The sequence below is a fragment of the Poecile atricapillus genome, chromosome 6 (genome assembly GCF_030490865.1).
Source record: "Poecile atricapillus isolate bPoeAtr1 chromosome 6, bPoeAtr1.hap1, whole genome shotgun sequence".
Taxonomy (NCBI): domain Eukaryota; kingdom Metazoa; phylum Chordata; class Aves; order Passeriformes; family Paridae; genus Poecile; species Poecile atricapillus.
In genome coordinates, this window is record NC_081254.1 from 19,851,245 (window position 1) to 19,879,111 (window position 27,867).

The window sequence follows — 27,867 nt, forward strand, 5'->3', positions numbered from 1 at the left end:
ACAGCAGAGTTCAGGAAAGGTCTTGAGTAATTGCACTTTAAATTATGGCAGGCACAGGCAACAGACTCTGCAGTGTATGGTCACAAAGACTGCCCCGATACTAGCAGGGTATGCAGGGTTTGTCTGCCTGTATCACTTAAGCATGGGACATCCTGACAGCTAGTACAGTACACAAATCCATGCCAGTGCAGCTTTACCAGGACTGCCCAGAGGTCTGGATGTTTTAACACATCTCAAGAACAAAGTACCATGTTGTTCATGAAGATCACAGACAGTAAGCTTCAAGCATGAAGTGACAGAGGCACATGTGCTTTTCCTCTAACAGCTTCTAGAAACCACTGGGATAAGTGTTCTCTTACCAGAGTCCCTTCCCTGCCTTCTATTAAAATATTGATTTAGAAATAAATTAATATTAAATTTTAAGGAAAAAAATCCCTGATCTCTTACTGTTATACTTTAAGAAGTCTTAAAGCAGCTGCTTTTGCTATGAAAAGAATGTACCCAAAGTTGTACTTCAAAAATACTTAGTGAAACTTGAAATAGAGCTCAGAATTTAGTTCACTATCTCAACAAGTAAACAGAAAATTTTACCTGAGAAGTCCAGGCAACTCCTACTAAAACCAGCCATATTATCATCATTGACTTTACAGAGACTTAGACAGGGCTCAGGTAGGGAAAGTCAGCTTTCAAATGCAGAGGCCTCATGTGCTGACTTTTTGTGGGGCTTCGTTCCTGCTCCAGTCACACTGAGACTTTGGTTAAATGAGGGCTTAAAGCTGGACAGTGGTGCAGTGAAACAGACTGGACAAACAAATCAACTGCAGACACTCCAGGCTTTGGGTAACTCTGTCTAAAGCCTTGCAAACAGATTTTAAAGCTGTCCCTCTCTTTGCATGAAAGCTGACTGATTAAAAAGCCAGTCCCAAATTCAAAAGCACAGATGTATACTACTCTCTGACCACACAGTGCATCACATCAGGCAGGTATTTTAAATTTATCCACTTAATGTGATATTTACTTCCTAGACTTGGATGTCAGCATCTCTTGTGACAACATCAAATTCATGGGTAATTCACACATGACACAGCACTAAAGAAAGAAAACCAGTTTCTGCTGTATTGACTAAGTTTCCTTTTTTTCTGTAACAGCTCACATTTTTATCAGTATAGCAACAAACCCTTTGCCAGTGGTTTGGAATGAAAGTTACATCAGATATGTATGTGCAAGTATGTTGATGATCTGACCTGTTGGGAAAAAAAAATCAAAACCAATCCCCAAAACAGAGCACTGAAACAACTGAAAACAAATATTGTACACATCCACTACTTCCCATACACGTCACAAGTGCAATATCCTTTAAAGATAATTGCTCCTCAAAGGAAACCCAAAGAGGCAGGGTTTTTTAGTGTTATGTTTAGTAAGATAATGTGGGCGTGTGTTGGAAATCACAGGCTGAAATTTTTAATTTTTTTTTCATAAGGCAAGAGGTTTATGTTCTAGAAGAATAGATGGGGTAAAGAATGAAGAAATGTTTCAAAAATGACACATTCTTTCAAGTTTCATTCTCATTTGACATACATATCACAAAATAAAGATTTTTAAAAGTGCTATATGCTTTGTAAGTCTTATCGCAATATGTAAAGCAAAATTTTACACCTGCTGCCTAAGACACAATGTTAGTGGCAGTGTTAGTGGTAGATTAGACTCTCTCTGTCTCATTTCTCTCACTGTCTGGGACAACCTCCTTCATCACACATAAAGAACAGACCAACCGACCAACCCCACACTACACATCCTCCAGAATCACTTAAGAGTTATGTTCGAACGTAACAGACTCCATGAAGTTGATGACATCTCGCTAGCGGCTTCCTTGATACCAAACCCAAGGCTCATTCTACCCAATATCCTGTGGCTCTTTGATCAGCCAGTATGAGACACAAAATGTTGAGAGGTATGCAACCATGTTGACATGGACAGATATGCCTAAGGGATTTAAAAAAAATTCCAACAAAAAGACAAATGTAAAAAATTCATCCGCCAGCCTTCAGCTGTTTGCTGATTTTAAAAAGGTAGAGCAGTTTGCAGTAAACAATGATATTCAAATCTTCAAGGACATACAGAAACACCCCTTCCACCTAGCAATCAGACATGAAGGATTTCTGCAGCACAGTCTTCTGGCTCTGTGTAATGTGAAGAGTTTGTGTCTGAATGGTGAACCCCAAACATTTCTTTACTTTCAAAGTTTGGCTCCATTAGTGCAGGTTTTTCAAAAATATTCTTTTTGCTAGTTTCTGGACAGTTTTGTACATATATTACTCGGTTATAAGCTTTAAGTCTCTTCCACAGCTGTACGTACACCTTGCATTGTACATACATGAACAGAAGTCCTCCAGTGAAACCAATAGCCACAACTACCAGCTTAGTCCAAAATGGCCACTCCAGAATACCTGGAAGAAAGCAAATAAAAAGAAGAATTAAATTCATCTCAGAGACTACCAGTCAAACAGCAGGCTCTGGAAATTATCCTACCATCTCTTCAGGAGGGTATTTTTGTATAGAGGTCTTATTCGGTTTCCAAACTTTATGTAAGTAGCTTAATTTACTACAGCCAGACCTTCTTTAGCTGGATTAAACTGGATCTTTCAAAAATGTACTGTAAGGAAACTTTCACAGAGTTTGGGTCATGCAAACTATTCTTATTTTGCAATTTTTCCTCTTCAGTCAAACACACAGACTTCTGCTTCACATATCACGTTCTTCCCCACCAGAAGAAAAAAACAAAACAACTGATTTTCTGTATCTGAGCCTTGATGCAGTACAATCACAGAGTCAAGGCAACCACCAGTAATATGCTTAGGTCCTTTTACGCCTGCTTTTAATCAAAGATTGGATCAAATTATGAAAGGGATCCTATGGCATGGTTTCCTCTTCATAGCAGGGACTCAACACGGTGACCCAGTAAGTCTGTTCCACTCTGTGATCACACAGTACATGGACACATAAAGGAATGATTGTTACCATACAGCTTGACATGTCTGTTATGCAGATGAGGAAAATTTTATCTGCATTACACCCAGTAACTTGTATCTGAACTAAAGCATCTCCTCTGATACAAAACTGCGAGTGCTGGAGATGTTGAAGCACTCCAAGCTTACCCTTTGTCCTTAAAAAATACCACCATCACTTTGCCTAAATCTGTCTAGCTTGAACATTTAGACAGTGGATCTTGTTACATTTCTGTCAACCACTTTTAAATTAAAAACTATTCATGTTATATATATTCTGCTTACATACGTCCTGTATTCATCCAGCATCTTTAAAATAAGTGCCATCACAAGATGGATATGAAACTATGCTGAATCACCCATTACCAGGTTTTTCAGAGAACAAAATCCTATCTTTCCAGCTCTTCCAAGTTTTAACCAAGATACAGGCTGGTGTTGTTTTAGAAATGCATGGTAGTGCAGGAGGAATTAGTAGTGCAGGAGGTATTAGTCCCAAAATACAAAGGGCATTGCAGTCTTACTACTGATGAAATCCCACCTGTGATTCATATATGACCCTCTGATTCAAAGGTGAGCTGTCTGATGTAGGCAGTGACAGCACATGCTTGCCCATGTGGACATGAATATATATCCACACACACTTCCTGCATCTCCCAGCTCATTACAGCAGTCCCTGGATTTAGAATCCAAATGAAAGGAGCAGAGAAAGTACTAAAATATGTACCGAATATTCACATCATTCCTCCTAGTTATGTTCATCCAATATATTTACTGGTTAAAATAACCTGGAGAGGATAAATCTTTGAAAACATATCCTTTCATTATCATATGGAAACCTTATACTTTTGAAAGGCCAATCATGTTCACTGTTCATGGAAGAAATGGGGTTGGATGGAACAGAAACTAAGAGATTTCACTGAAAGCAGCTTTCTGACAGAAGTTGTGAACAATCCAGCTATAGCCTAAATGAGAGGATGACTTTTCAGTTTGAAGTGATTCTGCTCTGAAGAGACTGTAACAGCTCTGTGGATTTACTAGTTTATTAATGCTCAAATACCTCCCCAAAGGACTGTTCAATCACCAGCAAAACATTTTCCACCTGCATGTCTAGTTGGCATGCAGTGCTCTGTAAGCAAGGATAGCTTGCCTTCTAACAGCTTCCATCTATTCTATCCCCGTCTTTAGGCTCAGATGCCTGAGGAAGTTTTTTGACAGCTGCAAATCTGCAGCCCAGCATACCTGAGTAAATACATTTCAGCTTGGTACGTTTCCTGCTGACATACAAAAGAAAACCTTCTATTCAGTAAGTTAAGGTACCTGTGCACTGTGCTGGCAGCCCTTTATAAGATTACAATGCCTCTTATCTCAGTTGTGCAAATTGGAGTACTGATAATACAACTTGAATTTCTTCTGCTTCAAGTGCAATCACTCAAAAGTTTTTCCAGCCTAACATGGCTCTCACTGATGACTAACCCACTGCACAGACAACTGGGCAGAAAGAAAACCCTGTTGATTTACCTCAAAGATTTGAATTTAGGTTCCTCTTACTTCTCTTTTTTAAAACTGTTCCAGTTTTGCCCAGTTTAAAGGTAGTCATAGCCGCAAATAAATGCTTACATCCTTATCTGCAAATTTAGACCTAAATTTGCTGAGGCAGTGCAACTTTGTGTTTGGCTACACTGGATTAGCTCTCATACCCATGCATTTCACAAGAGCAAACTAAATTGACCTGAAACAGATTTTAAAAAGTACCCACAGATTAATCCATTGGTTAATTTACTGATTTAACTAAATAATTTTAGAACTGTGCTTTTAAACCAACCCAACACCAGGGTGAAGCTGACTAGTTTGAATTTAACACTTACGTTCCACATCCTCTCTGCAATCAGGATAAATAATTATTCCAAGAGAGTAAGTGGGAAGATAAGCAAGTAACATACCGGTAGTTTGTCCCTGTTTAATCTCTTCAGCAGTCCTGTCGATCAGGACATAGAGAGACCACACAACGCAGGTGATGGCAATGATATGGAATGTTACAGAGCACATGATCTTCCTCCTCTCGCTGGCTGTCATCTGCAGCTTCTCCCACTGGCAAGAAACCAGGAACCAGAGCAAGAGATTAGGAGTTTATTGTAGTTACTAGAGAGTATGAAAAGAGAACATAGATAAGAACAAAAACCAGGCAGGAGACCAGTTTCCTCCTAACAAGGATTTTAAAAGTCAGATGGCACCAGTGCTTTGGTCACAGCACGTGTGTGATGGCTGGCAGCTCACCCTGCTGTGACTGGAGCCATCCTGGTGCCAGAGGGGATTCAGTGCTCAGCTCCCACGGGCACCTCAGCACAATGTCATTGCACCCTGCTACCCCACACAGGGGCAGTGCCAGCAGAGGGGCCCAAGCACTGCTGCTCCTTCCTGCCCTCCCCAGCAGCACCCACAGCTGCAGCTGAGCATCATGAGTGGCAGCGGGTACCTTGCTCAGGGAGGCATTCCACAGAACAGTGCAAGTGGCACATGGTTCAACTGCCCAGGGTGTGTAAAGACACCTCATGGTGAGCTCTCAGTCTCATGGCTGTTCAGCTCTCACCTCCTGCCTTTGGGGGTTTCATTCAACCTTCACATATATTTAATACCACTTACAGCAGTGATACTCACTTTACTTTCAGTGTTTGAAGAGCACTTAAATACATATGTCCTAAGAATATAGATTAGAGTGGGGGTGACAGCTTTTCTAAGTGAGAGGATGGCAACAAATTAAATCTCCAGATTTGCATCTATCAATAATGCTTATATAGCTAAAAAAAAAACCCATAAAATCACGCCAGTGTACTTTCAGAAAGATACAAGGAAATAAGACAATTATTATAGATGCCTCTAATATGCCAGACATATCTGGACACCCACAAGCTGTGTTTTAAATTTCTTTTCTGTAATTTTGCCTATGTATATGATGAAAGTCGTTGCATGTGGGACACACATCCCTCAGCATATCTGCTTGGAAAAGAGTTATGATGGGCTTTTCTCACACTTTCACAAAATACATGCTGGGACATATAAACATTTCATGCATAAAAAGGTGCATCTGATGTTTCATAGAATAATTTGTAGAAAAAGAGGACTTCAAAAAGGAGGCATAAAGTGGAAGGGGGTGAGGATGACTTGAATGGTAAGATTGAAATCATCCATTATGTTGAATTATTGCTTTCCACTGCCACAAAAATGAGAATGGTTGAAACATGAGACAGAGACTTTGTGATCATCCCTGTGCTGGTTCACACACATCTCTGTATCCAGCCCAAGCCACATTTCCAGTTATGTGGGTATCCAAACCTCATCATGGCACAAGAACTGAGTATTTCCAGGAATGACGAGCTAGATTCATTGTACTAGAAAGCTGTATTTTTTTAATCTTTTTAGAAAAAGATTGGACAAAATATTCCCTTTGTAGGTTGTATTTTAAAAAGAAAATTGCTTTTGCTTCTATACAAAGGTGTTGCCTTTTGATAGAAAGTACAAATTAATCAAATTATTTTGCCAAAAAACAACCATGTTAGATCTATTTGCAAATGCTTTTACAGAGCCAGGAGGACTTGTGTTTTGACTAATTTATAGCTCTTTTTTCTGTTCCACTGTGTGGGCTCCTCTGCTGGATAATACTTCCTGTGAACTGCTGGCTCCACAGTCACAACACCAGCTTGCACCACCTCACTGCTTCAAGAGAGATGACTGTAAAGCAAAAGAGAAAATATTCTGCAAATTGCACACTAGCCCAGAGAGGAAACTCAAATCTGTAGGTCCCTGCTGTATTATTCCGATGACACAGCATGTGGCATTTCCCACTTAAAACAGCAATTCTGGACTATTCAAGTGTTGTTAAAACAAACTGAAAAAAAAAACCCAGCATAAAATTTAGATTTAATGTCTCTTTCTTTCATTGAAATTTTAAAATTAGGCATCTGTCTTGTCTGCCCTCATCTGCATTTGAGCCATGACACATTTTGTTCTCACCCTCTACCCTTAAAGTTTGAACAACCCAATGCTACAATATAACTGTAAGATGCCAAGGAAGTTTAATTCCATTTCTACTCTACAGACAAGGAGAAAAAGCCCTATTATTTATCCCATCCTGATCATACTCACCAGTTCCAGACTGTTTTCTCCTGACTGAAAGGCTACCATAAAGGCTGAGTTGAAGATGCAGAGGCATCTTATCTCTTTGCTGCAGCTAAACCTCTAAAAGGACTTTTTTAGATGTATCTGAGATGTAAACTCCTTCTATTTATGGCTCTATCCCTACCTTCTGGCAGCTTGTCTGCTTCCCACAGATGACCTATTCAGGTATAACTAATGATGTTGAGTGACTCATTTCTGAAGGTGCACAACATTTTTTTTCCATAGGGCACAAATATTCAGATAATGTTCCCCCACCCACTTCAGGCAGAGTGAGCACAGAAAAAAAACCAGGAGTCAACTGACAACTATAGCAACTCCTCTTTCTTTGGATTCTCTAGAGTAATTTCTTTCCTGTCCTGTGGTTGGGCTGTGCACAGTATTGTCTGTGCACACAACAGAGCTCATGAGGACCAATACTGCAGCTCAGAAACAACTACACTGTGTGCCAAGGGGCTACCAAGCCAAAATCTGCAGTTTTTAGAAGACAATGATCCACCACAGCCATGAACAAAGGACATCTTACCCACTGGACATGCTAAGCTATACACTTTGCAGACAATACATCTCTCTGAAAAATTAAGTGTTTTAAATTTGCTCTATTTTCTGTTAGAAGTCACTTTTAGGATTTGGACAAATACTTGTAGTGTTTTTTGGATAGCTGCAGTCCAGACTTCTCACTCTATATGATTTAGGCTCATCATAACTGAATTTAATGTTTCTCATCTATTCTAGTTCCAGACTGAGGTTATTGTTATTAACCTCTTCTGCTTTGGTAGATATGGAAAGATTTGTCTGTGCTAAGAATACCAGTGACTTCCATCTCAAAATCCTGATTTAAGGACAACTGACATTGAAAGCTCAGAGTATGTGTGAGAACAAAATGAGGATAGAAGCACAAAATGTCTTAGTAGCTATACTTTAAGTCACCAGATTTATGAAAGATACTTATCTATAAAACAAAAAGACAGGGTCTAGCAACCTGAAGTACTAAAACCTAGTCATCCACACCCTAAGAAAAGGTAAAAATGAAAACACATGTAACTTTCTACTTACAAAGTATTATTTTCACTAAATAAGTTTGAGCCTTTAAAAAGAAAACATACAAATTTTAACTAAGTTAAATTCAAGAAATGTGATTTAAAGTAAATTTAATTTGAAACCCTCATATTTTGAAGAGAATTTAAAAGCCATGTGGATCTTAATATGTGAGCCACAAACTAAAGCAGGTAACAGTAATACAAAGCTCCACATTTAAAAAAAACATTGATTTTTGTGCTCTTAGATCTAAAGAGAAAATCAGATCGTTGCATGGACACACATATATATATTTACACACACACACATATATACATTTACACACAGAAAGCTGCTGGGCTAGAACAGTTATCAGAGCTGGATTCCAGTGATATTGAATTTGCCAGGGTGAGTTTAATTCAAATCTTTTTGTACCTGTACAAGACTGACCAGACTTACTAAGGAACCACAAAAACATTAATAAATACACGGTGGGTGCTGCAGGCTCGTGGACACAGCCTGTTCCAGAGTGGATCTCTGTTTAACAAAGCATGACCTTGGGGAAGCAGGTCCTGTGCCTACCTTTCTCAAAGGCTTGAGTTTTGTCTCCATGATGAACTCATACTTGCACAGTTCACAGCATCGCGTGTCCGAGCTCTTGATCCATTGCTGCAGACAGGCCTGGTGCACAAAATGAAGACTTCCCGTGCAGTGACAAGGCGTAATCAAAGGGCTCTCATCATCTCCTTCACAGTGACATATCCTGAATCAGAAGCAAAGCTGCTAGTTAGGAGAAGAGGAAGCAGAAAGGATGTGGAAGAGCCATGTAACATCTGTGATCACACATGAATGTTCACTGAGGATCCCGAGACATATAAATCAAAGGAATGTGTTCCACAAAGGAGCTAAAACTAAACAGCTCAATTGCTGTACAAGCACATACACAGGCACAAAATAATTAAGCACAGAAACAGCTAGCTAGACAGCCGCTTTCTCACAGATGAGGCACACACATAGAGCCTGACAGAAATGCAGTACCTGAAAGAAAAAATGGAGCAAGAAATGAAAATGTTTCACCCAGACCAATAGCACTTAACTGCAAATAGCATTTAAACAAATCAGACAGCACTTTCCCATGACAAAATATGCACAGAGAGGTACAGCTACTTATGTACTATGGTCTGAAATAGAAGATAAAACAAAATTCCAATACCAGGGGTGAAACAGTCCACCCCAGGATCATGAACAACTGATTTAGACGGCCTGGATTTTACACAAGTGATTCATTCCAATGCAAACTGCTAAGAGACAGATTCACAATGCAAAACTACAGCAATGTAGTTTTACTACACAGCAATGTAGTGTAGAGTAAGTAAAACACTTACTCTAAATGGTTTTGCTTCTCCAACTCAGCAAGAGTTGCTAAGTAAGCATCAGCTCTGCAAAATTCTTATTTTCCTTAGAGCCTAACTATGCAAACAGCAAAGACATCTGATAAAATGTTACTACCAGCTGTTGACATTTGATTTCTAGAATCAGTTTATACACAACCCTTGGGTAGCATCAAGCATTGTGAAGTCCTTCTAGCCATGTGGAAGAGGTCATGAATTGAAAGGGGGATGGTGAGGAGCTCAGGGAATGAACACAGGTTACTAAGCATATGTGAAGTACATTTTGGCCTGCTGCCATCCCAGTCTATTACTGAAATCTCTTACTGATGTGTAGCATCTTGCCTCTTGTGACCTTGCTGATAGTTGGCAAGTGGAAATGAAGGTGGGGGTGGATTACAACAGCATCTTGTTGATAAGCCAGTAGAGAACTAGATACTGTGGTAATGAGGGGGGAAATCAAATAATATTGGCAAGTAATAACAAAGCCGGCTTTAGGAAGTGCAGTTAGGGAGGAGGAAGACTAGGATAATAAAATGCTAGGTAGAGGGATTGGACATTTGCTCCTGAACTTAATGACTCTTGCTCCTCAGCCACATTTTGGATGTGGGATGGGGCAGACCTGCAAACAAATCACCATGAAAACAGTCCACATCTTGTTGTTCCTACCATCTGTGCACATGATTAATCCTCTGCAGCTGGAATAAGGACACCCATCATTTTTGAACCTCACACTATGGACATCACACAGTCCTACCACTAACAGCCAGCACTCAGATGACCTTTGACCAAAATAACCAGGAAGCCCATAACAAATAAAAAAGTGTGGTGGGATACAAACTGAGGGGGGGGGAAAAAAAATCTAAAGCTATATTGATCTGATCTCACAAGCAATTTTCAAGCAGTCTGTTTTCCTCCTGATTCCCACCCTCTGACCAAACCACCAGTGCTTTCAGGACAACACATTGCTCATTAAAAGCTAAGACTTGTTCAGCTTGACCTTTATGATGCATAGCTGTGTCTCTCATTGTATTCCCAGTATGGGCACTGATAAGAGAAAAATACTATCTCAGAACCCCAAACCTGAAATAAATTTTCAGAGAATTTATTTGACTCCAAAGGAAATGATTTTGCTTAGTAGCCTTGTTAAGTGCATCAGAGGGGTGCAGGACTGCAGAGAGAAGACTGCATGCTTCAAATCACACACACTGTATTAGCAAGGTGACAGGGTAAAGAAGAGACAGAAACAGCATGAAGGCGGGGGAAAGCAGAACAGTCACCACCGCACATGGGAGGGTTAAAAAGGTAGGTGGTTCTCTGGTAAACCAACCTGCAGGTATCCCCCGAAGTGGACACAGGGGAGAGAGGGGGTAACTTTTCTGAGAGGGGGGAAGGGCAGTCAAGGTCACTGTCCTTCTCAACTGAACAGAGCGGTGCTCGCTGCTCTTTCGTTTTGAGTTTCACTGAGGTGCTGTCCTCAAAGACGTCATCATCTCCCATATCATCAGAGCAGAAGTCCGTGCTTTCCACCAGCATGCTGGAGGATTTGTCAGCTTGGAAGTGACTGGAATAGCTCTCCAGTTCATGAAATTTATGCAGGCTGCTGATGCTGGAGGTGTGGGAGAAGGAAAAAAGGTAACGCAACAGTTTTTTGCTCCTTGAGGAGTCATGGTCCACCTTGTCCTCCAGCAGGGGGATATGTACAGCGCTGTGGTTTTCTGCTCCTCCCGATGCACTTGAGTAGTTGGAAAGGGAAGGGATATAGGAGTGCTTAGAATTGCTAAAAGAAAGAGGCCTGAGATTCAGCGGTTTCCTCTCTTTAAGATGAAATTTGTTAATCCTTAAACACTGCTCTTGATTTGGGGTCAGTTTGCCTTCTGAGCGTGTTCGCTCCACATAATCAAAGCACTCGCTGGTGCTCTGTGCCTTCTGGTCCACGTCATTGAGGGACTTGGAGAATTTCAGAGTGCGGGTGGGCTTTACATTCCTAGCAGACCTGAGTGTCTGGCCCCGATCCTGCCCACGGGAGTTTCTCTTTGCTGCATGTAACGTGTCCTGACAGATTACTGTCACAGTGACCCCTTGTGTCAGAGGGCTCTGGCAGTGCGGATTTTTCAAGACAACAGCAGACTGCACTGGACTGTGATGACAACACTCAGAAAACACTGCACTGGAACTGCATGCAGAACAGTGGAATAAAAGCACAGAAAGTAAAAAAAAAAAACAATTAAAAAAGAGAACATGTATAATTAAAAGTGAAGAAATGAGAATTATAGCTAGTGTGGGAATGGCAAACATAGCAGGGCCAAACAGTCAGTAGGATTTAACATAGCAGTGTTAGACAGCAGTTGAGTCAAACAAATGGGATGCTTCAAGTGGGAACCCCACATCGCTTACTTCCCCATAAATGTGCTTTTTCTGTTTTGTTTTTCCTTAATTGGAACCTCTCCTGAGCCTCACTGTAGCCAGACAAATGGCACACTTTACCTGCAGATGTCTTGGTTGGATGGTGTAACAGAAGTCCGAGAGAAGCTATGGGGGGCAGAGACAGAGGTTGGACTTCCAGCCTGCAGTGAGATTAAAACAAACAAACAAGAAAACCCTCAAGTCAGGAGTCAGTATACAAAGCAATCACCTTCAGGGTGAAACACAGCATATGGAGTCAGATATCACTCTACAGCAGATACTTAAGGGCTAGCTGTAAGAAAATGACTTTACTGTTAAATGCAAGAAAGGTCACAGAGTCTCATCCCCGGAGAAGTAGCAATTAGAAGAGAAACGTTGTACCCCAAGGTCAAATGCAGACATCTCTGGAGTGGAACCTGCCAGCTGTCAAACATTGCACAGAACAATAGCTCAGGAAATGAGCAATGCTACAGTAATTAGAATAATTAGATGGAAGTGTGTGTATAAACTAGTTGGAATTTAGCTGTCATGTAATAGTTAGCTAATCCTTCCTCTAACAATAATGGCAAGAGATTAGAGGCTTCAGTTTTCTTTACAAAGCAGAAACACTGGTAATTCAGCAACTCAAACACAACCTGAAGACTTATGTTCCTTACTAGCATATGCACATGAGCACCATCTGCCAACCCAGACCATTCCCTGAAGTACTTTCTGAGGCCTTTCATCCTGCTCTTACTTGAACAGGATCTTCCATCTACCTAGAGAAAGGTGCAGCAGCAGTCCTATTTGTAAGTCGCAACAAGAGCACAGTGAGAAATAGAATAACCAAAGAATTAAGAATTAGCTGAACTAACTCAAAAACATGAAGTGAAACTCTTGGCATATTTAACAAAATCTAAAATCAATGTTCTAAGAGAGCATTTGACTCCACTGGCTGTTATTAAAGACCTTTACTGCTGCTGTATGCTGCATGTCACTCTGACAAACTTCTCAACTCTTCCTGGAGATTTCGGTGAGAAGGATTAATAACCTCATCAATAACCTCATAACAGAGAATCTTTAAACCTGGGTCTCCCATGTTCCACAGCTGCTGGACAGGCTGCTCTGCTCACCCACTGCTGCAAAACACTGTTTGCACTTCAAATATTCAAACAGAGGTTTTACAGCTCTTTTGATCTGCACAGCAAAGCCTGAAACCCAGGAAAGAACAACAAAATCAGCAGAACAACTGAAGTCATCTCCATACTGGGCCGCACAGAAACCAGCACTGCCAGCAGAGACCTGGGTCAGGCAAGCCAGCCCAGGGGGACCTCAGGTGATAAAAAGTGTGCTGCCACAGAAGCACACCATGCCCAGCCCTGTGCTTCAGCTTCAGACACCAGAGCTGCTCAGTCATCACTGCTTTGATCATGCTGCAACACACACTCTATCTGTCTTGGGACTCATCGATTCTATACTTAATTTAGTAAAAGCCCCTATTGTATATTTAAACAAGGCTGCCACAGGCTTTTATACTGTCATAGAAAAACTGAGATTCCTTGTCACACATTATACTCTTATTTCTTTGTGAGAGAAGATACATACACACACTACTTTATAAATACAGATAAAACAATCACCTTCCTTGTCACAGAACTTGTCGTTTAAGGTTTTATTTCTCTAGTCAACAGCACTATAGACAGCAGTGTATCTGCCCTCATGTTAGGACACCTCAGGTGCACAGACACTGAAAGATCAGGTATCCATTTACAGCTGGGTCTGCAGGAATCAAAGGCAAGATTCAGCCATGCCTCAAACACACATCTCTTAATAAGACCTTGTAACTTATTTCCCATCTTACCCAAAGCTGGGTACACGTATAGAATAAAACCCGGTAGAATAACCTTGGGCCAGAAAGCAAACTGAACTATGTAATGACTGACAAAACAAAGATAAAGGTCAATTACTGGCTTTATCCTGGAAACTACAGTTCTTTACATTTTACACCACTTGCACATGCTAATGATATAGGATTTTGATCAATGAATTTAGGTATTTGTTGGAAATTTGTTGGAAAATTGTTCTCTCTTTGATGCTTAACCTCTCCCAAAAGCAGGTACACCTGACTTCATATCCTACCTTTTATAAGGGTTTGTGCAGTAACTTTTTTTAAACTCCAAGTCTGACAATTTAATTAAAGATCTGACACTAACTTACTAATAAACTGTTTCACTCTGCAAATGAAAATTAATAAAAGTTAAATAATGAAATAGTTTAAAAGACACTGAGCAATCTTCAAAAACCAAAATATTAAACCAGTAAAACAGCATATTACATTCTGCCATGGAGACAGAGCTATATATTGCTGGAAGTGAAGTCACTAATCAATTAATAAATTTTTCTCAGGTTTTACATTGAGAAAATCACAGAAAGTAACCTGCTTAGAATAAATCCAATCTCTCAGCTGCTTCAGTTTAGCAACGAACTTTTTCAGAAAAAGACAGCAGAATATATGATGTGAGAGTCTAATAGCAGATAACTAGAATCAATGATCCAAAATTTCCCTTCCAAAACTGTGTTACTGGTTTCTTGATCCAGCTGTCTGGTACCAAGAGTGTTAAAAGTCTTGCCACGTGGGAAATCAAAAGGCTGGGACAAAAAAGAAATTGTGGAATTTCATTTGCATTTCAAGCTTAGTATTTTGTTTCTAGATGCCAGTACTGTTCAGAGTGGCTTGCAGAAACTCAGCATCTGAGGCACATTTCCTTTACTCCTATCTTTCTGCTTCAGAACAGAAGGTACTTTTCTCTATTTTCCTACATAATGAAAGTGCAACCAAAATATGAACAGAAATTAACACGCTTGGATAGGCACCACAAGAAGGAACAACAAATCACTGGAGGAAGTTATGCCCCACTCTTGGTTCAAACTAATGCAAGCTGTGGCTACCACCAAGAGCCATGGTCCAATGAGCCTCCGGGCACTCAGTCTGTCCTCTTTTTATCCCATGCTTTCTTCTCATGAAACTTTACAGAGCTGTGCTGCAACTCTGCAATCCTGCTCTGGATAGTGAGGTAAAACAAGCCATTGCTTTAATGCCAATCACTTTCCCAGGAACGTCAGCCAGTGACAGCAATGAGTCTCTAACAGTGAAGCACAACTCCCTGACAAGAGCACAGTAAAATGCAAGCTGCTGCCAGAAGCCTAAATACCAACTTCTGCCAAATCTAGAAGCAGGGCTACACATTGCTGCTGCTGGCCAGTCCTCCCAGCTCACCTGGGCCTCACTGACTCACACACAGCAGCTTCAGGCAGAGAGGTGCCACAGAAAAGAAGAAATACAGGCAGCCTAGGGACATAACAGGGCAAAGGAGAGGCGGTGATGGGTGAATGAAACAGGCAGATCCAGCTATCTTGGAGCTCTCATGCTGCTCCCACACAGAGCTCAGCTCTGAAGAGGCTGAAAAGGGGGGAAAATAAGCAGTCAAAGCCTTCTGCACTCTGTAGCTTCTGGCACACTCCACCCTTACTGCCCCAGCAGCAGCCTCCCAGGTAGCAGCACCTTCGGCCAAACTGGCTATTTATGATGGCAACAGCAGCAGTAGGTTTTAGCACAGGAGGTTTCTGCCATGTTCATATGTGACATATAGCCTAAGCCTTGACAGCCTGCATTTGATCATTCCAGCCCCATAATCATTTGCTGAAACTCTGGACTGTCATGCCCTTCGCATGGAGGAACATCACCTCCAGTGAAGAGCCTTGGAGCCATGTGCTTGTGAGCTACTCTGTACAGCCCGACTGGCTGCCCAAAATAGCTCAGTAATAAAGGTCAATAGTTAGTTAATTGTCTATATTGACATTCCCATCTAATGCAATTCACTGAGGTCACAGCACAGCCTTCTGCACTGGTATTCAGACAATCACAGCAATTTTGAAGGTAACAATTCCTGGGATTCCCACAGTTCTCTGAAGGGTTGCCAGCAGGAACATATACATTTTTTAATATGCATATATGCAGGTCCATGCATATGTACACATATATGTCCTCATTCTGCCTCCACATGAACAGTGTTATCTCTTAGTGAGAGAACGCAGTCTTTTCTTATTACATACTTTTGATTACATGCTGCACACCAAAACCCAAAAAAACCCCACCCTGCCTAAGAAAATAAAGGCATCTTTGAAGTGAGCCATAGTGAACACGCCAATGGCTTGGGTATATTTCAAGATAACCTGCTTATCTAAGATGACACTTCTGGCTACAGTTGCTGTTATCCCACTCTGGGCTGTAGTAATAACAATTCCATCTCATTTTAAAGGACAGGGCCTATTGGGCCTATTGCATTCTAAAAAATTATTAAATTATTCATTGAAGGTAAAAAATTAGAAATTACTTCTGTAGAATTTTTCAACTGATCAGAAGTCTAAAGGAAGAAAAGAAGGGTTTTGCCCTCCCCACATGTGAACTTTGTTGTTTCTAGGTGCCACATGATTAGGAACAATACTGTGACCCTACTACTTGTGCTACAAAAACATCTAGAAGTCTCAGCTAAGGATCTGCAACTAACATACTAAGAACTATGCACATTTAATAATAGAACAACTCTCTTTTGTGCAGAGAGAGAGTGAAAAGAAGCTCAATTTTAAGTCTTTTATCAGGAAGAACTTCAGAACAAGGAGCTTCAGGCAAGTACAAATTTAGCATGAGAGCAAGGAGTGAAACACACCACAACCCAAATTTCAACCTGGCATTGTGATTATGGGCTTGCCTTTATTTTATGTGCTTTTGAGTACTTTCAGCAAGCAAGTACTGTATTCCATGTATGTGTTGGCTGGCGGCTCTTGCTGAAGTGCACTGCAGTTGTACAGTCTCTGAAGTTCATCTGTGGAGCAGACGTGGTTGTGTCGTTTCACATGTGCCAAAGGAGGCCAAGGCAGCAGCGCAACAATCCCAAACCATGCAAACCTGACACCTGGGACAGACTGAGGGATGTGATGGGCAGACACCCTGCTGACAGGCTGGTTTTGAAACATGACAGATAAACACGGTTATACCAACATGGCAGGATCAACCAGCAGCAACTTCTGATCTTTTCCATTAAGTTCTCCCTACCAGATTCATGCCACATTGATTTTCAGTGCATATTAAAATCAAGTATCTTTAGTGAGGGATAAAGTAAATTATTAAAATGGAGAGTGGTTAAAAAACTGTAGGGGAGATATGGGAAAGAGGCATCGGAAAATTTCACGATGATCAACTCCACCATGTAATTTTGGCAACAATTTGATAGGAACCAGCAGTCAGCTGCTGGAAGAACCTTCTTCCATACTTTATATAATGTATATGACTATAATTAAAACTATGTCTAGCAACTAGAAGCAAAGCTGATGTCAGCTTTCCCTTACTATTTCTAAAGAACTCTAAAGGAGAATTCTGTCAGGAACTTTCTCTAGAGAATCCAGAGCTAAAGATACTAGAGAGAGGAGGCTATCCCTTCAAAATCTCCCCAAGAATAATACAACGTGCCTATAGCACAGGATTAATGTTGATTAAACCCAAGAACAACTGCACTGGTTCTGCAGGGAGAAGAAGAAGAAATGGCTTTTTGTCTTAAAAAAATCTTCCTCAAAATACCTTGAATGGACTGAGGGAACAAAATAGGAAACTCCTGCAGGTTCTTCCTTAATGGGGTGCCCTCATACCTGTATGAAGAAAGAATCCAGCCCCAGGAGAGGGAATTTATCACAGCACAAACTATCGCATTCCTTACAAACATGACTGCACTGTGCTCCAGCATGAGATTACTTGCTGTTGTACTTGGGGAAAGAGTACACTTTCATCTTCACACTATCCAATTTTCATGTCTTCCTTTCCCCAGCAACTCAGTAGAAGGTTTTTTTTTTTAAGCAACTTGTATTTTCCTACCCCCAGGCTCACATACCTGAACAAAACACCTCTGAGAAACAGGTTTTTTTCAGTAAACCTTGGTCATCTCATAGATTACAGGACAGTTAAGCTCTGCAACTGAGAAACCTGGACTACTTTTCTACAGACAAATGCTTACTGAATCCATTAAAGCTTCAGGCAACAGTGGACGTGTGTATTCATATGCTTTTCTAAATCTGTTCCAAGCTGATGAACAGCCTAAATGGATTTTAAATTTCATAGCAAGCTTAGGCTACCACTTTGTGTCTGCACTGGCTGCTATTCAGCCTAGGAATAATCTAATACTTTACAGCTTGCTTTTGCTCAAAAGATAAAACTATATAGGCCTTCAGAAAAGACAAAGCATTTACATTTTTTTAAGGAGTTCACTTTTGATTCCTTTGCTGTGATCCCTGTATTAGCACTTTCAAAGTTCATCCCTTGGAGGGCCATGAAAATAAGACTACAAAGTGCTTCCCCTTTACATTAGAATCAACTCTCCAAAGCAATCAGATGACAAGAACAGCACACAGATGACCTGGAGGTATTTCCAGACATCACATCATTCATTTCAGGATATATCAGACACTTTAAAGGTAAATAATACCATTAATTTGAGAATAACTGTTTAGAGACCAGCTTTGTAAGTGATCTCATTTCATCTGCTTGTAAGCACAATTCCTTTATCTATAAACTGAGGGCATGAATTACCACTACTGTGAAAATCCCTCTTTTAGCTGCTCCCTGTGACTAGCTGTGTGTTAGGGTCAATTTCTTCTATATTTAGAGGATAAAGCTTCTATAAAGCTTAATTATTTCTCTGTGGGGCTTGCATGATGAAGGCACTTCCCAGCAATTGGTGGCTGCTTGGAAAAAAATGCTGGCTTAGGGTAAACAGCTGAGATGTGGATCTGGGCTGTATTCTCTTGTGCCAATTGGGGGTGTTTCAATCAGCATCAGTGCTGTTTATGTTTCTGAACAGGGCAAGTTGGGGAAAAATGGGCTGTGTTCAAGTCCCATGACTAAATCAATTAAATCTGCCTTCAATGTTTTTTTTTTTATTTCAAAACAAATATAAAATATTTCAGAAATTTAAATGTTTCACATGTAGCAGATTTAAAAGGAGTGTTTGAAATATACCAAAAAGGTAAAGAAGGGCCTGGAGGAACGCCACATCCCCCAGTGTGCAACATACTGCACACAGCCTAATGACACCGTATGAAGATCCTCCTACATCTTATTCCCTGCTCCTTTTTCTGCTCGTTCTGGCATCCATCCCTAGCCAACGATTCAGGTGATTGCTTTTTCTTGGCTTGGACACATGTACTAGCATCTCTTCTGCCTCTCTTAGCATCTGCCTCTTGGAGAACTGCCTTTTTGCCCCTTTCTCCCAAGGGACAGCTCCACCTGGCCCCGACACTGGGGGTCTAAATTCAATGAGGTCCTGCTACCTCTACTAGCTGATTACATTTTCAGTAGCACCATCTGTCTGCCTCTCTCCCTGATCACTTTTAGCCCATAAGCATTGCTTTCCTTGGTCACAATAAGTAACACAGCATCCTCTCTTGGCTAAAGGCTGAATTCTGACTCAATCCTTTCCACTCAAATTGCACTGTGCAACTGAGAGCACTGGAAAGATACACAGTAATAATCACAGTGGGTTTGTAATGACATATCAGCACCAGTAAGGCTTTGAATCAAGTGTCAGTGCCAAGAATTTGTAGATTTGCTATGCTGCTGTGCTGTAAGCTAGATTTGGGTGGAAAAGCAATGGCTGAAACAGCAGTTACAGAAAACATGACCATTATTTCTGTACACACACACAGACACATATACACACACAGAGACAGACACACACACAGACACTTCAACACATCTGGAAATGAAGCATGTAATTGATTTAACCTAATTTTGGTTAAAAAGCTCCTCTTAAAATGGTGCAGGATCAACAAGTTCTGTGGATTTCAGAAAGGGCTATACAAGCAGCCAAGCATTTCCATACTTATTCCTTTACGTGTGTCCAATCAGCCTTATTGGCCAGGTTGCTATGGTATTCTGAACAATTAAAAAAAGGACACTTTCCTACTAAAACTCACAACTAAAGAAAAATTTTCCATGTACTTAAGCTTCCACTATTACCATCTTTCCTAATTTGTCATTTGAAATTGCTTGCAACAGCCAAAACACCTGTCAGGCACAAAATAATTGTTGCAGTTTAGCAGTGAACTGCCTGGATGCACAAGGCAGCATTCAGACATGTAGACAAATTGGTTTCACTGATTTCACTGATGGGACTTTCACCCACTGCCCTTGTTTGAACTCATATCCAGAGTGGAGAAGGTACACAGAATGGATCAGACAGAGATGACACAGGAGCAGTAAGAACATCAACATCTGTGGGAAGCTCACTTTGGAACCAAAAAGTCCATTAAACTGGCAAGACTGACTTTTGATTCCCTTGAGAACTTTAGCTTTTGAAACACACAGCAGTCACGTTGAGTGTTTCAACACTTCAAGATGAATGTAAATATTGATGCCTCACTTGCCAGCACTCCCAGGGAGAGCTTTGCCAGAGTGCAAGGTCCTTCCCACTACACTGCCACACTATCAGTTCTTGATGAATTAAGAATGAACTGCGCAAATTCATATGGTACCAAAGTGCTGCTGCCAAAAGGTTTGTGCTGATTTGAGACACTCTGGGAAAAGTACAATGATACTTAATGGCAAAACTACTATCTCTGCTGAACAAAACCTGAAAATCCAGTTAAGGATCCCTAAGAAACTATGAACCAGGGTAAAGAAACCCCTACTGATAGTGCCTTTTTAGAAAAACCCACATGAGAATTTATACTCACACAGTTTTTGTTTCAAAACCCCTTATATGAATGCATATTTTCTGGTGCCAAATACAAAACTATCTCATATTAATCCATGATAACAACACCTACAGCTTGGTAAATACCTTCTGGACCAGGCAGTTGCCCTGCTCATTGTTTAGGATGCACAGTAATCCTGTCCTTCAGGTCCAAAGTGAAAGCTGTCTGTGCCCATATAAACCATATATTATTACAAAAAAAATTATGTGTACACACTGACTCCTCTGTTGGAGATAGTCATGAACAGCTCCCCAGATCCAGTAGTACTCACAATACTTATTATGTTGCAGCTATAATGACTCAGTCTTTCATTAAAAGTAACTACAAGCAATCACTTAAAACTGTGGCAACAAAGACTTGAAGCTTATGCACTCCATGAAAAGCACTGCTCAACCAGCATGGCCTTGCTTGCATGAAGGCTTTAAGCAACTGTACTTGTGTAAGCAAAACACTGTCAGGTTTACAGCTAATAAAAAAAATCTTATTTGCAATGAGGAAGTAGGGTATGTATTGCAATAATTATCTTGGACAGAAGATACCTTTTTCCAAATGGCATAACAAAGCAATTATGCTTTGGATGTGCCCACTGGCTGTGCTGAAGAGTGACTAGAATGGGTGGAGCATCAGGCTTGCCTTACATTACCAGGGTCTGTAAAATCAAATATTTAAAAATACTTACATCGTCATGTCCTGGATAACAAGGTCATGGCACATAAAATAATTCAGTGTTGAAGTAACATTATAATGACATTTAACCACATATCCTACACATATTATGGGATACACAACTATATATATCTTACACAGCTTTATCTTATAAAATGACATACTTGAGTGATGTTTTTGGAGCCACTTTCCCTGCAAGATAAGATCTCAGGTATCTGTCATCTATCTTGCTCCTATCCAGCTAAGGAGGCTGACAGCGTGAAAGAGAAAACCTACCATAGCTTCCATTTCATTTGACCTGTAAAGAGAGTCTGCAAAACACCAGAGTTCTAATGTTTCAGGAGTGACTATCAATGACAGGCATAAAAAGCATTTTCTACTGGTCACATCATTACATGTATCAGCCAATTTTGAAATGAAAGAAATCCCAGTGTCCCCAGGTTTATCAAAGACTGAGTTACATCGAGCGACATACCTTTGAGATGTTACTAGAGCGGCTCACGGAATGCCCCAAAGCCTTCTCATTCTGAAAGAGCAAGAACAGGATCACTGCAGCAACAAGTCACAGGAAAATATATTAAAGCTGGCATTAAAAACCAAATTCCATGGAGAAAGTCTTACAGCTGGGGCTTTTAAGGATGTTGCTTCAATTGACATCAGCCTGATTTACAATAATCACTGAATTGCTTTGTTTATTTAACAAGATAGTACCTTTCAGAAAATCATATAGGCAACACATGTACAAACTGACAAAAACTAAAAAAAATTATTTCTTTTCTCTGAGGGTAAAACCTTAGACTCAGGTGGCCCCTATTTTGGAAAGGATACTTCTCAGTATCATGTAGGCCTGCTTCATCTACATTTAGAGGCAAACATCCAACCACTAAAACTGAAAGCTCTTGCTTAATTAAAAACAAAAAATATCATAGTGATGTCTGGAAACAATTATGAATAACCACCTGCATGTCACTTAAGGATACAGGATAGAATTACTAAGGAACTTCCTTTTAATACAGAACTTGGAGTTAAACTGGAAATGTCATACAAGATGGAAATGTGGAAGTTGCAATTCTCAAAACTGAAATTAGCAACGATTGTATCTGTTATTCACTTTTCAGACCCAGATGCATAAGGATGACAGTTTTATCTCCTTCAACCTGTAGGTTGCAGCAAGATATTTCATCCTTCAAGGAACCTGGTTTCTGAACATCAGTTTACTCTAACTGTAACTGGACACAGTTGCTTCACTTGGAAGAGCCTAGAAATTACTTTGCAAAGACTTTTCTGATTAAAATCCAATGAAAAAACTTTTTCCTAAACAAGTACTACAAACGGAGCAAGTCATAACATTCAGTTAGAGATCTACATTCCTCTAAGTTTGTAAAGCTGGGATGCAATATGTTTGAGATTTAAACCCTCAGACAAAAAGGCAAAGTTAGTACTTTTTCCTGAGGGCTCTGTGCTATGTAAGAGATTCTAGAAATGCATATTTTTTCTTGGAATTTGAGGAAACAAACTCTTTATTCCTGAAGAGAATTAAACCTAACAGAGTCCCTTTGATTGACAGCACCCTCTTCTAGTCTTCTGCAAAGTGACTGATGAGACAGAAATTGAGATCAGAAGTGCCACATCTATAACAAACAGGGACATAAAAAATTCCCTGTCAGTCAACTGCTGTTAGTCCTAGATCAGCACGCTGGTCTCAGACCTCCGGCCTATGGTTTGCTACAATTCAAGTGAGTCTTCAATTACATGAAAGCCCACATGGAGTCAACCTGTCTGGTGAGCATTCAGATGCTACACCCATACTTTTGATATCCCTCTGCTCCCAGGTACTTCTTCCTACAGTGCATCTTCCACAGCAACTTCAAAGCTTTTTTGGGAGAAGAGGAGCCAAGGTATAAAACTTTAGCATGTGCTTAGAAAAGCAGGGTGTCCCTTCCTTACACCACCAGCTGCCTCTCAACACAGTCCTGGGCACCATGTCAGTTGACAGATAAAAATTGCATTTCCTTCATTAAAAACACGAGGAAGCAAATACAGTGTTCTAAAATTTCCTGTAGGAATCTGAGTATCAAGAAGACAGTAAAACAGTATTTCCAAAGAAAAGGGGAAAAGTGATTAGGGATGCTAGTTTTGACTGACGGCCAAAATAAAAACCAGCAAGTATCAGAATGCCAGATTTGTACACTGAAAGGCTGAGTTTGATTTTTGAGATGACTATGAGCTTTTGTTACACAGACAACAGTATTCCTGGAACAGAAACAAACACACAAAACCTTCAAAAATATGGACATAGTGCTTATGCAAAGACTAACGTTGGACAGGACTACTGCCAAAACCTGTACAGCTAAGAACTGGCTCCAATCATAAGGGAGAGCCTAGCTGATTTCATCAAAGGCAGTGTAACCATAGCAACAGGGCAAAAAAAAAAGTTCATTGAAGCTACAGGAGACAGGAGGAAGAAAAAAGGGGGCAGGAACACGCTCTCAAGCTATGACGAAAAGAGACCAACACAAGCTGGCAAGCACAAAGACTTGCCACTGCATATGTGTGAGGTGTGGGGGAAGCAGGCTGTGCTCGGCCTTCCAGGGATGCGTGGGAAGCAAACAGAGCAAGGCTACGTGTGACAAGGGAAAATGAGAGTGGAGAGTGAAACCCTTGAGTGAAAAGTCTCCCTGAAGCAAGACAGGTGACAGTCTCAAATCCAGCTCAGGATGTCAAAGACAAGGATGAAATTAAACAGAGCAGAGGTTTCTTCATGTTAACTCAATGCACTCCCAAAAACTCCTGTCTAGCTGAAGAAGATGCTTGCAAGGGAGCACGACTGAACTTACACAGGCACCTGTGTTGAAAAGGATGTGCTAAAATTCAGTAGGCATGACAGGCTGGAAGACAAGACCTGTATTTGCACAACACAGTAGATGATGCAGAGTAAACAGACTTCTAGCTGCTGCTACAGAAACTTGTCTCTCTGCCTCTGCTCCAGGAACAGATTTTATCTGATAGATGCCAGGAGCCTCCAAGAGACGGATGAACATATTATCTTTATTCATCTACTGTTGGAAACATACCTATCAGAGGTTTCAGTCAGCAGATGACAGCAAACAATTGGTTTTGTTATTGAAAAAGTGACCATTTTAAAACAAAGAATCAGTCTTGAAAAATATTACTTTAAGGGCTACAGAATGCATGCACAGATATATTTAGGAATCTGTGATATTCCTAATGGAGATCTAAGCACCTAAGTGCTCTTTAACATCTCTGGTTCTTAACCACACAAAGCAGGTACATCCATAACATCAACAGGAAATTCACTACAGTAGATTTTAAAAGCTGACACAATTAATGAGGAACAGAAACATTAAACAGATAAAAATTATTTAAAAGGCAAACAAACACATCTCACTTTTCACTATATATCCATCACCAGTACATTAACCCTGGCATCTTTTAGAATTATTCACAAATTGAAACTGACATGGGAGTGGCAAGGCTAAGCTTTCATGGTACTATCACTTCCAACAAATAAAAACCTTCAGAGACTATTTCTGGTATGTTCCCACTGCGCAGTAAGACATATTCTGGCTGGTAATCACAGCTCCAAACAAACTCTCCTTCCCTCCTGTAAAAGCATCAGGCTTTGCACTTGAATGAAAGATCAGGACAAAAGCAACATCTGCAAGCAAGGACCCTACAATTATCACTAGTTAAAGTAAGTGTCACTCTCCTTTAGCAATTCAGCCTGTTTGGAATAATGGGAATCCTGCCTCTTGAAGTCATCACCAACTAGAACCACCTGACAGGTGTTTAAAAAACAAACAAACCCCACCCAGACTGGACAAAATTATAAGTGTGACTTGTCACTTCTCCTGAGCCATTCATTGGCAGTTGCCACTCTGAGGTCCCCAGCAGCTAGTGTGGCTCTAGAAAAATGACTGAAACCCAGAAAAATTGCTACCCAGTCCTCTGGATGCACTTGCTTACAATTGCCTGAATCCTCCTCCCAGCTGTTGTTTCTTTGTCTACCTTCCCCTTGAATTTGCTCCCAGCTGTGAGTGACAGACCTGCCTTCTTCCTTCAGCAGCTGCTTCAGCTTTTTTTTCAGCTTTTCCAGCAGTTGCATCTGCCTTTCTTCAGGGCTCTACACCTTGCCTTCACCATCTCGCCTGGCTTGTTTTCCCTTCTGATACCATTCCTCAGACATCTCTCAAGGCTTTTTCAGTTCAGATATCTGGAAGATGGTAACTCCCTTCTGTCCTTCCTTTTACCTCAGTCTTTCATATATTCAGCATTTCAAGTTACCTTACCCTTTCTTCCCTAGTATCCCTATGTTTCTGTTTTCCACTAAGCTACGTAACTCACACAGACAAACCCAGAAGTCCTGTGAACCCCAATACATCAGTTCCTAGCATGAGAGCCAGTGCAGCCACAGCTGCTCTTGTCTACTTAAAACACCATTGTATCAAACTGACCTTTCTCCAAACTTAGCTGTAGACTTAGTGCAGCATCAACAAGTGGGCACCCTAAAGAAATACAACTTAAACATCCTGGCCAGAAGAAAGGTTACAAAAAAAAAAAAAAAAGTAAAATAATTTGGTTTTGTAATTCCAACACTCTTGTTTCCAGTCATTAAAACAGGTAAATAGAAGATGACAGAGGAAGCAGTTTCATAGCTTGTGCAAGTGCCTTCTGGTGAATTGTGACTACACACCTAAATCCAGTCCTAAGAATGATTAATGCTAAACCCATCTTTATCTCTGCTCATAGACCTGCAGAAGAAACTGCAAGCCAGATCCCAATGCGTTAGCAAGGTGACTTTTATTCTCTTTCCACCTGGGAAAGGAGGACAGAGGGAACCAGAGGATGGTACTCCTTTGACCTCAAGACACCAATGGCTTTGTGTGAACCCAGCACAGGCTCACTTCCTGAAGTCTTAATTCTTTAACACACCAGTGACCTGATAGGGCACTACAGTCTCCATTTTGCAGTACAATTTCTGTTACATGATCTTACATGATAACATGGGTTAAGGGCTTCATCTGAAGATAGGCGTTCTCCATCTAAGACCTCAGTAACAAAGAGCAGAGACTTTATTTTGAGGATGGTGTTACTGTAATGCCACAGACAGAGATCCCTACAAGGCAAGTACTAATATCTCAGCCCAAAAGAGACACAAAAACCAGGTCAGACTGGCTAGAACACTGCCAACTTCTGGTTTTCTACGTGGACTGTGAAAGGCATTTTAATTTCATTTTGTGTATTACAATTGCATTTTAAAATGATGGATTAAGCATGAGATTGTTATCTAGCAAAATCACTTACTGTTATCAACAATTCATGTAAATGAATTTTAACAAAATCTTCTGGGTAAATGGTTCCTTTTCTTAATAAAAATCTCTGCAGAAGAGAATGAATAAGTGAAAACTGCTCCAATTCATACAGCAATTCTCATTCTTAGATCTGATGAGAATTAAAGAATGGAACTCAGAATGACACTGCTTGAAATGTTGAGAGGTGCTGAAGTACTGAGTCTGAAGCTGCTCCATGCAAGGGAAAGCAGAAAATGAGAAGTGAAACTCCATTCTTCCACCAAGTCCTATGACGATGAACGCATCACTGTTTTATAAACATGCAGTCGTACACACCCAGGTACTGTTTCAGGGTTCATGACTGTCAAATTTCCTGACAACTTCTGAGAATTTCTGCAAATCTTGCTCTGAAACCCTATACCTGAACAACATATATTAAAAAAAACGTGTTTTTAGTCTGGGGAGAGGAATTGCTGCTGATAATATTGGCAAGTGCACTTAATTGTCTGAAGTAGATAGAATGAGAGGAAAAAAATAGGAGAACACTTTGCAATTATTTCTTTCATCTGTCAAAACCAATGGATTGTTAAGTTACAAAAGCTTTGTCAGCACTAGATCTCATCACTGACAGAACTCAACATTTAATTACTTCAGTAAGAAATGCTACTTTGCATCTTATCTTCTGAATATGACCTTTATTTCTTTGGCAGTCACCAGATCATTGTGGAAGAGCAATAAATATCATCAAGGTTCATAAATGATTTTTGCACACAGCTAGAAGAGTAATGAAATTAAGAATAATGCCATAATGCATCTAGTCAAAAAACCATTAATGGCATCTCTGCTCTCGTGGAGTATTAACTTGAAATACTGTAAATACTTGTGCAGTGTTTACCTGACACTTGAAAGCAAAAGGGTGATGGAAATCACATCACCTATTTCTTGTTTTGCCTTTCTGGAAACACAATATAAATTCATGCCCCTTGCATCTAATCCAGCATCTTCTGTTACTGGATAATCCCACTTGATTCCTGGCAACCAGCAATCCCTAACAGCAGAAAGCCAATGTAAGATTTCAGATCTATCATAGGGAAAAATCTATAGTAGGTTAACTGTGGATAA

At 40.4% G+C, this 27,867-nt stretch overlaps 1 protein-coding gene across 2 annotated transcripts in view; it reads right to left on the reverse strand.

Annotated features, from left to right (window-relative positions):
- Nucleotides 1-1,090: 1,090 nt before the first annotated feature.
- MARCHF8 (membrane associated ring-CH-type finger 8) overlaps nucleotides 1,091-27,867 on the reverse strand; it is an 86,382-nt gene continuing 59,605 nt past the window's right edge. The window contains exons 3-8 of one of the 2 annotated variants that reach the window (XM_058841589.1): nucleotides 21,909-21,959; nucleotides 12,068-12,147; nucleotides 10,911-11,756; nucleotides 8,775-8,955; nucleotides 4,946-5,093; nucleotides 1,091-2,447 (exon numbers count right to left, since the gene is read on the reverse strand). In XM_058841589.1, the coding sequence (XP_058697572.1) occupies nucleotides 2,143-2,447; nucleotides 4,946-5,093; nucleotides 8,775-8,955; nucleotides 10,911-11,756; nucleotides 12,068-12,147; nucleotides 21,909-21,959 (1,611 nt within the window). In that variant the 3' untranslated portion in view covers nucleotides 1,091-2,142. The remainder of the gene's footprint in view (nucleotides 2,448-4,945; nucleotides 5,094-8,774; nucleotides 8,956-10,910; nucleotides 11,757-12,067; nucleotides 12,148-21,908; nucleotides 21,960-27,867) is intronic. The other variant, XM_058841588.1, reaches the window with a different exon arrangement.